Here is a 12,002-nt window from a genome sequence, read left to right on the forward strand (position 1 = left end):
TTGGTGCTATATAAATAAAATTGAATTGTATTCTTCTTCCTCTGGGTCGCGCAGGGGAGGGAAGTTGTTATAAGGAATTGAAGGGTTAACCCTGATGGTGCATTCATTAGATCCTGGGATCAGGGGGTAAATACTTCTTTACAGCAACTCTGCAAACTCTTCTTCTTTGACCAGAAGCTCGTTTTCCAGGCTGATAATTGTGCAACAATTAAAAACATTCTGGTCTGAGTTAAAGCAGACCAGAATCTGTCTGGTTATGGAGGAGCTGCAGAGCGACGCTTCCTATTATTAGTCCGTTTTTCACCGTTTCACAGACGATTGGTGGATCGTTGGATTAATTTCTGAAGAGTTTATTCTCTAACCTGGCCGTCTCGCAGCTCGTAGGAGATCAGCCTCATGGAGACGGGCCCGGGGCCCCAGTGGGCGATGGGCGGCGATACGGTGGTGGACAGGCTGGGGTCTGAGGCCAGAGGCAGGCGGAGGCTGGCAGGAGGCACGGTCAGCGTCAGGTTCACCTGCACCGGGTTCGAGGCGATGCGGGTGAAGCCCTGAGGAGAGAGAAAACATCGAGTCGTGACTTTCTGGAACGCAGCGCGGCTCCTCTGGTAATCAGATGAAACAGGACTATGTGACCCTGCCTACTGATAAAATGTTGGACTCCGTCACGTTCCAGAAGGACTTCCAGAAGTGCAGGTCCAGATTCTGCGTGATGCGCTCAAACTCGGCCCCTCGCAGCTCCGGGTCGATCACGTACTTCCCCGAGGTGAGCAGCGACAGCGCGGCCGTTCCTGCGGGGGGAGGAAGCCTCGTTAGAGCCGGACGGAGACCGAGGAGCCTCACCTGAGGAGCCTCACCTGAGGAGCCTCACCTATCCCAGACTGCTGCTTCCCGTACGTCTCCCCGTACGACACCATGCTGATCACGATGGTCTGGAGGAACGGCCGCAGAGCAGGAGAGAACTGGAGGAACCAAGCAAAGCGGACCTTAAAGGGTTAACAGGGTCCGGGCAGGTAGAGCGATGGACGAGGCTGACGCCGTCGGCTCACCTGGAAGCCCAGGCAGCGCCCGTAGAAGCAGGCTTTGTGCATGGAGCTGTACTCCTGCACGAAGCGGCCGCTCAGGTCGGCGTCCTGCGGCGTGTACAGCTGGCCGTGGTCGTTGTCGTGGATCAGCCGCTGCGCCAGGTGGAGCAGCGCCCGCAGCTGGCAGAGCGCGCTGCAGTACGCCTCCATCTCCGAGGCGTTGTGCTCCGCCCGGAAGAAGGCTCCCCTGTAGTTGGACGCGATGTAGCGGCCTTTGTGGACGATGTGCAGAAGACAGGACTGTAGGACCTGGACGACACAGAGCGGGACACAAACTATGAGGAGAAGAGAGCTACATGCAGAGCTGTAAAAGTGTTTATCTTATGTTGCTCTAAGGTTTATCTCACTAAAAATGTTAAAATCAAATAAAATTTTACGAATACAAAAACGATTCAGTCTACTGGAGGCGTAAAGCTATCCAAACAAACCTGACCGTCTGTGTTAAAGCAGCGCTGTAAAACCTTCAGCCACTAGGGGGCACTAGACCTGTAAATTCCAGGTTTAGCGCCCCTGCAGGCGACTGGAGGTACTACCACTGAGCTATATAATACACTGGAGTGCTAATAGCCCGCTGTTAGAACGAGTCGCTTTGAAGCCACCAGCCGCCATATTGGTACTCCCTATTTCCCCCCAGTAACTAGGGAATATGTGCGCTACAGCATCGAATAACGAGGATTTTCTCATGTTCAGGGGGGGATTAAAACTTTTAAAATGTCAAATGCCATATAGTTTTATGTTATGTTCTAAAACTATCAAGTACTGAGAAAGTTATGTGCTGAAATATTTAGCATTTTATCTATTTAAATATATATATATATATACATATATATATATATATATATATATATATAAATAACAATATACAAAAACATATATTTACATATATGTATACATATATCTACATATATACATATACACATACTTATAAATACATATATATATTTAATATGAATAACATGTAAAATATTTCAGCACCTAATTTCCTAGTAGTTAATAGTGTTAGTACATCCACTGACTGTAGAATTACCTGTGAAACGTTTTCACTCAGCCAGAAAACTGCTTGTTGTTGCAACCAAATCCTGTGGGATTCTGGGAGAGTAGGGAGTAGCAAGATGGCGGCCAGTGACTTCAGTTTTTCGGCAAAATCAGCACTCCAGTGTATTATATAGCTCAGTGAGTACTACACTGTTGCAAAATTAAACAGCCTCCCTCTGTGTTTTGTAATCTGATAGCAGGCCAGTTTGGAGCAGCAGACTGAGAAGTCATGGAGTTACTTGTAAAGACGAAGCCTCATTCACCCATCAGGGTTAAATCCAGAGTTTTTCCCTTTCTAAATGTTCTGTTAGCAGCGTTCATAGGGAGCTCAGACACCTGGATATCAGAAGATCTGCTGGCCCAGACGATCTCTCTCCATACTTTCTACGCCTGGCTGCTGACATCACTGCAGAACCAGTCACACATATTTTAAAATGTCTTTGTCTTGCCTCTACTAAAAAGGTGCTGACCCAACTTCAGCAAATAACTACAGACCCATTTCAAAATGCAAAAGTTGAAAAATGAATAAATGAGCAGACGAAGCTCCATTTATGTTCCAACAACATTCTATCACCGCAACAATCTGGCTTTAGAAAGGGACATGGAACAGTTTCTGCCACTATGAAGGCTCTCAATTACGTATTTGAAGCACTTGATGATTGAGATTATTGTGCTGCTCTATTTCTGGACCTGTGAAAAGGCTTTTGTCATGGTTGACCATATAATATTGTTTCAAAGGCTTTTGGACATTGGATTCACAGATCACACCACAGCTTGGTTTTTAAAGTATTGGTGTGTGTATAACTTGGTGGTCTAACATCAAGTTATTTGGACATTATTAAAGGAGTCCCTCAAGGCTTAATTTTAGGGCCCACTCTATTCAGCATTTACATAAACACACTGGAACCGGGTCTCAACGATACAGCTCTGCATCTCTATGCTGATGATTCTGTGATCTACTGTCGTTCTAAATCCATTGATTTTGTTTATTAATATCTGAAGGTTTCCTTTGACGCTTTTTAGTCTCAACTTTCAGAATTTGTGTTGGTACTAAATGCAGGTAAAACTAAAGGTTTATTATTTGCTAATAGAAACAAGGTACCTCTGTCTAAAAGTGTCATAAAACCAGGACAGTACATTAATTTTGTTTCATCCTATAAATGCATCTGTATACATATTGATGATACTTTGACACTTAAAGATCATATTGAAAGTCTGTTAACAAAGGTTTAAGCTCAAGCAGCTTTAACGTAAATAAATCATGTTTCTCAAATCAGGCCTGGAAACAGCGTGTTTTAGACTCTGGAGATGCTGTCTGTATGAATGGGTATGCATAATAAATGCAGCTGCAGCGCATTCAGCAGGACCTGAAGCGTCCAGTCTGGTCACACTGGGAGAATAGTTTTATTCAAAGGCTGGACATAGAGTCTGAAGGAATCTGTACTTGTTTTATTTGGTCATTTGTACATATTTTACTTTTGTCATGAAATGTTAAACCCTATGTTGGGACACATTTAAATTTGTAATTGCTGTTGTAAATTGCTGTAATTCTATGTGTCTCCTGTAAATGAGACACTGAGTTTCAAGGGACTAATCCGTTTATTAAAAGGATCATAAATAAAAAATCTTCAATCAGAGAACCAAAAATATGGCCGATCATGTCATATCTGTAGATGCGGTCAGGCGGCAGGAAGCAGGCCTGGATCTAAAGAAAGAAACCGTTGCAGAACCATTCCAGAGGCTTTGGGACTCCAGGGAACCTCAGCAAGAACTCTGATCCACGTCTATGTTCTCATGGAGAGGACAAATAACGGTGCAGAACCTTCTCAGGAGAGGCCGACTCCACAATTACTCATCTTGGATGTAGGGCTGAACAATTAATCGCATTTTCAATATAATCGTGATTTAAAATAACAAAATTTCCAAATCGCAGAGTCTGCAATTTTTGGCTATGTAACAATTAGGGAATCAGACGCGTCCTTTAGGTGTTGGTAAAATGTTTAAAGTGGGTTTGCCTCCACATGGAAGGGAAGACAGTTCCAGCAGTGAGATAATCTAATTTTATTACTTGTTTTAGAGTTTATATAATCATACATAGCACTAAGTACAGGTCAATCAGTTTAATACATAGACTTGCTTATTGGTTGCACTTTATGTTCAACAAGGATTGATGTCCAAATCAATTAAAAGCTGTTCTCTTGAACAATATTCTGATCAATAGAAACATTAAAAGTTCATATTTAAAATAGTCCTTGTTTACAAACATCTTTATTTAGAAGCCATTTTTGTTGCTTGTGGTTAACGCAGAGAAAAGTCAAAATTGCAATTTTGATTGAAATATATCGTAGGCAGAACGCAATAATTTCTGCTCTGAGTTTAGATGCTGCGGGTCTTTTAGCAACTAATCCACATGGCGAGGAAACAAATTGATTTGTTGTTTGTATTTATTTTAAAACACATGATAAATTAAACTGATAAAAAATCTTGTTATTAAAAAAAAAAAAATCGCAATTTGATTATTTTACAAAATCGTTCAGCCCTACTGGGATGTCCCAGAAGAATCCAGAACATCTAAACTCTTCAGGGTTCCCAGCCTCAGCTGAGGTAATGATTTAATAGCAGGAGGGGACAGGGCAGAAATGGATTCCATGGTAGAGACCCTAGACCAGAACCACTGCTGAACAGAACCAGCAACACCTTGATGATCCCTGGGAAGATATTCTGTGGACTGATGAGATGAAAGAGGAACCTGTTAGGAAGATGATGGTCCTGTTCAGGTCCATCACACCTGTAGTCCAACATGGTGGAGGTCCTTTGGTGCTTCAGGACCTGGACGACACACCTTCACTGAAGGAACTCTCTCCAGAATATAACTTGTTTTACTCGGACTAACAGTGTGAGAGTCATGTTGAAGGTTTTCATTCGGAAGAAAGATCCTAGGAGACGTACGGGACCAACCAAAGAGCGAAAGGAACCCGATGGAAGCAGCATCCATGAAAACTTCACATCAACGTAAAACTGTTCCAGCCGAGGAACAACTGGACCGGCTGCTGCTGAGAAGCTGTGATCCACCACCAGGTGATCCACCAGGTGATCCCTCAGCAGAGACACGCCGCCTGATCCAATCAGGACGCTTCCAGCCGGGTTTATATGTAAACTGCTGATTTATGTGGAAGGTGACGTTCCAGCGGACATCGACTCATTCATGGATGAATCACCCTGTCCTGTCATAGATTAGAGGAAAGAGAAATGTCCTCTAATCTATGACATAAACTCACTTTCATGCAGGAATGTTTCAGATATAGGTAGAAGGTGAGGCTGTCTGCTGGGATGTAGCGTATTACCGTATATACTGGACTATAAGGAGCATTAAATATTCTCCCCATGTCTGTAACATCACACCTCCACGTCCACAGCTCTCTATCGTCTCTATCAGGAGGACAGAGTAGCTGGACTACACTGCCCTGTTTCTAACATCAGGCCTAAATAAACTTTATATTAATTAACTTACTAGGTTTATTGTTGCTAGCGCGTACTCCAGGCTGCCTTACATGAATGCACTTCTAGTTTAGACATTACAGTCAGTCAGGCAGTCTGGTAGACAGCTCAGGGGTCCTCAGGTAGTGACACAGTGTACCGTAATGCTCCTAATATCCATAGAGTGGAGTCACTTTGATGCTAAAGTCATATTTACATATTAAATACTAATATTAAATGAACGATTTTGGAAAATAATCTAATTGCGATTTTTTTTTCTTCATATTGCGATTTAATGCCATTTTTCCCCCCAGTTTAATTTATCATGTCTTTTTAAACATATAAAAACAACAAATCATTTTGTTTCCTTGCTGTGCAGATTAGTTGCTAAAAGACCCACAGCATCTAAACTCAGAGCAGAAATAATTGCGTTCTGACTACAATATATTTCAACCAAAATTGCAATTTTGACTTTTCTCTGCGTTAACCACAAGCAACAAAAATGGCCTCTAAATAAAGATGTTTGTAAACAAGGACTATTTTAAATATGAACTTTTAATGTTTCTATTAATCAGAATATTGTTCAAGAGAACAGCTTTTAGTTGATTTGGACATCAATCCTTGTTGAACATAAAGTGCAACCAACAAGTAAGTCTATGTATTAAACTGATTGACCTGTACTTAATGCTATGTATGATTATATAAACTCTAAAGGACGTGTCTAATTCCCTAATTGTTACATAGCCAAAAATTGCAGACTCTGCGATTTGGAAATTGCGTTTTTTTAAAACGTGATTATATTGAAAATGCGATTAATTGTTCAGCCCTAGTTTATTGTTGCTAGCGTGTACTCCAGGCGGCCTTAAATTAATGCACTTCTAGTTTAGACATTACAGTCAGGCAGTCTGGTAGACAGCTCAGGGGTCCTCAGGTAGTGACTCAGTGTACCGTAATGCTCCTAATATCCATTGAGCGGAGCGGCTTCATGCTAACCAAAGTCATATTTACACATTTTAACAGATTTTTTTAGTCAGTAAACAAAACGGTAATAATATAAGCCGTACCATCAACTTTTGAGAAGATTTAAGGACTTTAAGTGCGCCTTAGAGTCAGAAAATGATTGTGAGGAAGGTTTAATGATGGCAGCATCTGCAGGTATTATAATAATACGGGTGATCCGGTCAGGGAGGCGTGCCTTACCTTGACCAGGGTGCGGTATCCGTTTCCCGGCGTCTGCGAGTCAAAGTCATAGTGATGGTAGACGGCGGTGAAGCTGGCCACCACGGGCTCCAGGGCGCGGCCATGCTGCTGGATCTTCCTCATGCAGGTGACCAGGCGCGTGGTTATGGAGCCGTAGGGTGACTCAGACGGCCCGCACAGGACGCAGATGTTCTCCTCGCAGACCTTCTCCAGAGCTGCGAACACGGCCGTGTGATCCATTTCTGAGGCTGGAAGAGGAAAGCAGAGCTTTAAGGCTCCTTATCTGGGGCCGTGTGGCTATCGGCTGAGGAGACATGTGATGTGCTCGGTATCTGCAGGCAGACGGACGATCATCAAGGTTAAACGCGTGGATCTCCTGCGGGGCTCACGCCTCCAGCCCCCGGTGATTAATCTGTACTCGTGTTATCTGCTCGGTCAAGGGTTGGATTCTCACAGCAGCCTGGAGGCAGAACTTTGGAACCAACGGAAGAAACCGAGTCTCTGCACCCAGGAGGGATTTTACCAGAACAAACCTCCTTAATAACAAAAGTATTCACACCCCCTCAACAATGTGGCGTTACACAAACACAGACGAATGTTTGGCTGCAGGTCTACAGACATGATTGGTCATTATTTGCCAAACAGCTCAAGCTCAGTCAGTTGGATTCAGGTCTGGACTTTGACTAGGCCGTTCTAACCTAATCTGAATCTGGCCTGATCTAAGCCATCCCATAATAGCTCTGCATGTTCAGGCTGGTTCTAACAGCTGGAAGGAGAACCTCCTCCCCAGTCTCTGGCCTCCTGCAGCGTCTAACAGGTTCTCCTCCAGGTCGGTCCTTCCCATCAACTCTGACCTGCTTCCCACAGCATGACGCTGCCTCCACCGTGTTTCACTGTGGGGACGCAGACTTCAGGGCGTTAGGTTTCTGCTGTAACTCCTACACCCTTTGTGGCAAAATGCAAACTTTCTGCTTCTTCTCCTTCTGTGGAGTTCAGGACGAGCAGACCTGAGCTGTGGGACTCTGCAGCTCCTCCAGAGCCACCATGGTCCTCCTGCTTCTCTGATCAATGCTCTCCTGGTCCAGCCTGTCAGTCCAGGTGGACGTCCATGTCCTGGTAGGTCTGCAGGTGGTCCATCCTCTCTCCAGGTCCACATGATGGTCAGAACTCTGGGAGGTTCTGTAGAACCTGACCTGCTGGAAAGTAGGGCCGGGCGATAAATCGATTTAATCGATTAATTCGAATTTACAATTCTTTAAGATTTCATTTTTGGAAAATCTGGATTTTATTTTGCCAATACACTCATTGGGTTTCCATGAAGAGAACAGCATGTGATGCTGAATATATGTTTAGGCAAAATTATTGACAAATTATTGTTAAGTAGAAACTTTTATTTACCATAATACGAGGTAATTAATTTACTTATTTACTTTTTTTTAAACTTAGTTTGAAGTTCACAAGTGCAGTGAAGCCTGTTCTTAGCTCAATGTGTAAAACCACTAGCAGCAAATGTTTAGTTATATTTTAATTGTTTATAATGGCACGGCTGCCATCTTGTTTTACAAGCATGTTTCACAGCTTGTTTTTAGTTGCACTTTGAATTCAGGTCAACTCCCTGACAAAATGCTTGACATAAAAAGCAAGGTTTTAAAATAATTTCTTTAATTTCTTTTTATGAAACAAAAAGGAGGGAAAAAAATCGATTAATCGGACTTGGTATGATAAAATCTGAGATTTATTTTTTAATCCATATCGCCCAGCCCTACTGTAAACTGAACCAGAACCTCCTCCCTGACCCGTCTGCTGGGTTCCCTGATGCTGGATGTTCTCTAATGTTCTCTACAGAACCTCTACGGCCAGAAACGGAACCGCTTCAGATTAAATTGCATCCAGATGGAGTCTTATTTCCAATAGAGGCAGATTCCTGGATTTTATTTCATTTATATGATTAAAGGAACACACTACACAGTTTTCACATATGATTTCTAAATAATTAAAACCATAACTCTTCTTCTTTCCACTTCAAGTTAACACGTTACTTTGTCGCTACACTCTTTTTCATTTAGGACTATCAGAATAAATGGGTCAGGATGCAAATGAATGCCACAGATTTGAGCTTTTATCTGTAAAACATGTTAAATTCTCCTGTTGATGCCAATAAAACACATTAAAGTTTGTGCTTGAAATGTGACAAGCTGGGGAAAGGTTTCTGGGGTGTGAATACTTCTGCGAGGCGCAGTACAATCATAACTCTGTAAATAATCGTAAACAAGCCGACACGGGACACCATCAGGACTTTGAGCCGTTCAGATCGATACGGAGAAAAATCTGTAGTTCTAACAGGAAAGAGAAGGAAATCCTGCTTCAATCCTAGAAAACGAACTTTTACTAGAGAACCTGTGGGGTGATCTTTGAAACCAGTAACATTTCTGTACTGATTTTCCTGAAAGTCAACGTCCTGCAGAGACACGTGCAGATATGCCTGCAGAATGCAACCGTGCATTAAATTAATTAATATGATGAAGACGCTTTATTACTAGAACATGTTCCTGGTCACGTGAATCTGAAACACTGAGGAATCTGTGCTGGATTACTTTTACCAACAAGCCCTCAGGATGCAGGAGACAGTCGAGCAATTCTTCCATCAACACTGACGACTTCGTCACATTCCCACTAATGTTCCTCTGAGGCTTTCAGAAATATTTCCACACTTCCTCCTTTTTCTTCTTCTACTGTTTACGTTTGGCTTCATGATAGACGAGTCAGAGTAGCGCCATCTCTCTGCGGCGCTGAGTCTGAGGTTTTAGACGTACAGTGAGAACTTTTAAACGCTGAGGTTTCATCGTACAGTTTGAGCTCTGAGTACAACGATTTATTTTAACAAAAGTACATGCGCAGCAGGGGTTAAAACAAGGAAGCGGCTAACGGCTATTAGCATCTCCAGGTGAAACAATGAAGAAATGTCCAAGACTCCGGAGAAAAAAAAGACAAATAAAATATGATTCAAAGAGGAAAAAGCCTGGAAAGTCTCTGGTAATCCAGTCTGAACGTTGGTTTTTACTGAAGCCAAACCTGCCGAGGCTCAGATGTGACGCAGAGTTGACTGACGTGGGTAAATGTTCTGATATGAGGCTCTAAAAGTAGTTGTAGATTGTTTATTTAATGAATAACGTTGGTCTTCATCACACTGAGCTGCTGCTTTGCTGCAAGGCGTTACAGAGGATCAGGCTCAGTTTGGCATTATTTAATATTGATTTATTAATTAAGCAAACCAGCATTATGATAGTTCTGCGATACTGCCACTAGATGGCGCCACGTCTGTTTATATCTGCTAATGGCGCCCGAGAGCGAATTATATTTCAGCTCCAATAGGGCCATCAAAACACTACCAAGATGGAGGCTTGGTATATATAACCTTATTTTATCAGGATTAAACGGCTTTTTTTTTTTTATTAAGCATATTACGTTGCTATGTACCTTTAATCCTTTTTCTTCTTGTGACAAGGCATACACACCCCAGCAGGAACGCGCTTTTCATCTTAACACCGGCGTTACATCGTTCCGCGCTTCCCATCGATTAATGTTGATCAGTGTTAACCCTGATAAATGTCCAAGTTGCTTTTAATTTGTCTTGTTTCTTCCTCACGTCGCAGCCCGCCTGAGGAGCTCTGGCGCCCCCCAGTGGAGGCGAGCCCTGATTTAGCAGGAAGAAGCGAGGCAGGCCTTCCCGTCCCACATCAGTGTCTGACCTCTGAAATAAACGTCTACAGGAAAGGAACATCACATCAAACTCTACGGACTGAGTTGCCTAAACTGATAAGCACTCAGCGGCTGATGAGGGTAAACTTTTTAGCGATAACTAGATTGCAGTTTAAACACTTTTAATCCCAGTTGCTGTGTGTTCATTCAGAAACCAACCCTGTGGGTGCAGCAGGTAAAAGCCTGTGGAGTTATTTCCACTCCTGAAGTTATTTCCACTCCTGAAGCCACTCCTCTGGTCTGACCAGCTCCAGCTCAGCTGAAGTTTTTATCTGCAGCTCTGATCAGACACTCTGTTCCTGCAGCGCTGGGCTGCCTTTGTCTCCCAGCTCAATGTCCCACTGTCCCCGCAGTGAAAGCCCCACGGCCCCCCCACGCAGAGGCGCTCCTTTCAGCTCATCAGCTGACGGTGACGTGGAGCTGTCAACAACGCAGACCTGTCCGACTTTTAGTCACTCCTGCTCACTTTTTGTTTCCTGCTTCGCTCTGAAACCAAGCCCAGAGCGACCATTTCCTCCGGAGCGCAACTTGGCGCACGACGCCGACTTTGGTGACTTTAGTTGGGGCGTAGCAGCTCCGTGGAGTACCGCGGACCCACCGGAGCTTCGCCCCGACGACCTGTGGCCCGTCAAAGCGCTAAAAGCCGTCCAGACGTGACACTCTGGAGCGTTTTAAAGCCGCGAGGGAGACTCACCGAGCCGCATCTTCTTCTTCTGCCTTCATGACGGTTCCTGTCCGTCCGCGCGCTCCCGCGACGGGGGGAGCGCGCACACCTGAGGCGGTTAGCTAACAGAAGCAACAGTTAGCATGAAATAAGTTATTACACGATCAAATAAAGTAAAATAAACACAAATCTGATCAAATACAGCTAAATAAAAATTAATTACATTTATTTCAATAAAGGTAGGTGAAATTAAATTGAATTGAAGAAAAGTTAAATAAATTAAAAACAAACTAAATGAAAATAAAATAACATTTCATTTGATTTGGTTATTTAAGTTAAATTAAGGCTGCACAGTGGCACAGTTCGCAGTTGGCCAGCTGTTAGTTCAAATCCCGTCCTGAGGTCTTTCTGTATGTTCTCCCTGTGCATGCGTGGGTTCTCTCCGGGTACTCCAGCTTCCTCCCACAGTCCAAGAACATGACTGTTAGGTTTATTGGTCTTCGTCATTAAATCAAGAAAAGTAAAGCAAAAAAAAAAAAAAATATATATATATATATATATATATATATATATATATATATATATATATATATATATATATATATATATATATTTTTTTTTTTTTTTTTTTTTTTTTATTTAATCGACATGTTGAAAATATTTTTTTAGATTTTATGGTCAATAAATGAAATATGTGCTCTTGAAATGTATAATAGGCCCTCAGAACATTTAACATTTAGCGTGTCCAAACTTTTTGCCATGTGGGCCAAAGTCGTCAGGTCCAA

At 42.8% G+C, this 12,002-nt stretch overlaps 1 protein-coding gene across 1 annotated transcript in view; it reads right to left on the bottom strand.

The window, feature by feature from the left end:
* The window catches only part of lipea (lipase, hormone-sensitive a), a 42,785-nt gene extending 31,447 nt beyond the window's left edge, over positions 1–11,338 (bottom strand). Inside the window, 6 exon segments of the mRNA XM_036144813.1 lie at positions 363–548; positions 643–788; positions 869–959; positions 1,047–1,331; positions 6,795–7,042; positions 11,248–11,338. Coding sequence (XP_036000706.1) covers positions 363–548; positions 643–788; positions 869–959; positions 1,047–1,331; positions 6,795–7,042; positions 11,248–11,257 — 966 coding nt within the window. The 5' untranslated portion in view covers positions 11,258–11,338.
* Between the last annotated feature and the right edge of the window lie 664 nt (positions 11,339–12,002).

The sequence above is a fragment of the Fundulus heteroclitus genome, chromosome 13 (assembly GCF_011125445.2).
Source record: "Fundulus heteroclitus isolate FHET01 chromosome 13, MU-UCD_Fhet_4.1, whole genome shotgun sequence".
NCBI lineage: Eukaryota > Metazoa > Chordata > Actinopteri > Cyprinodontiformes > Fundulidae > Fundulus > Fundulus heteroclitus.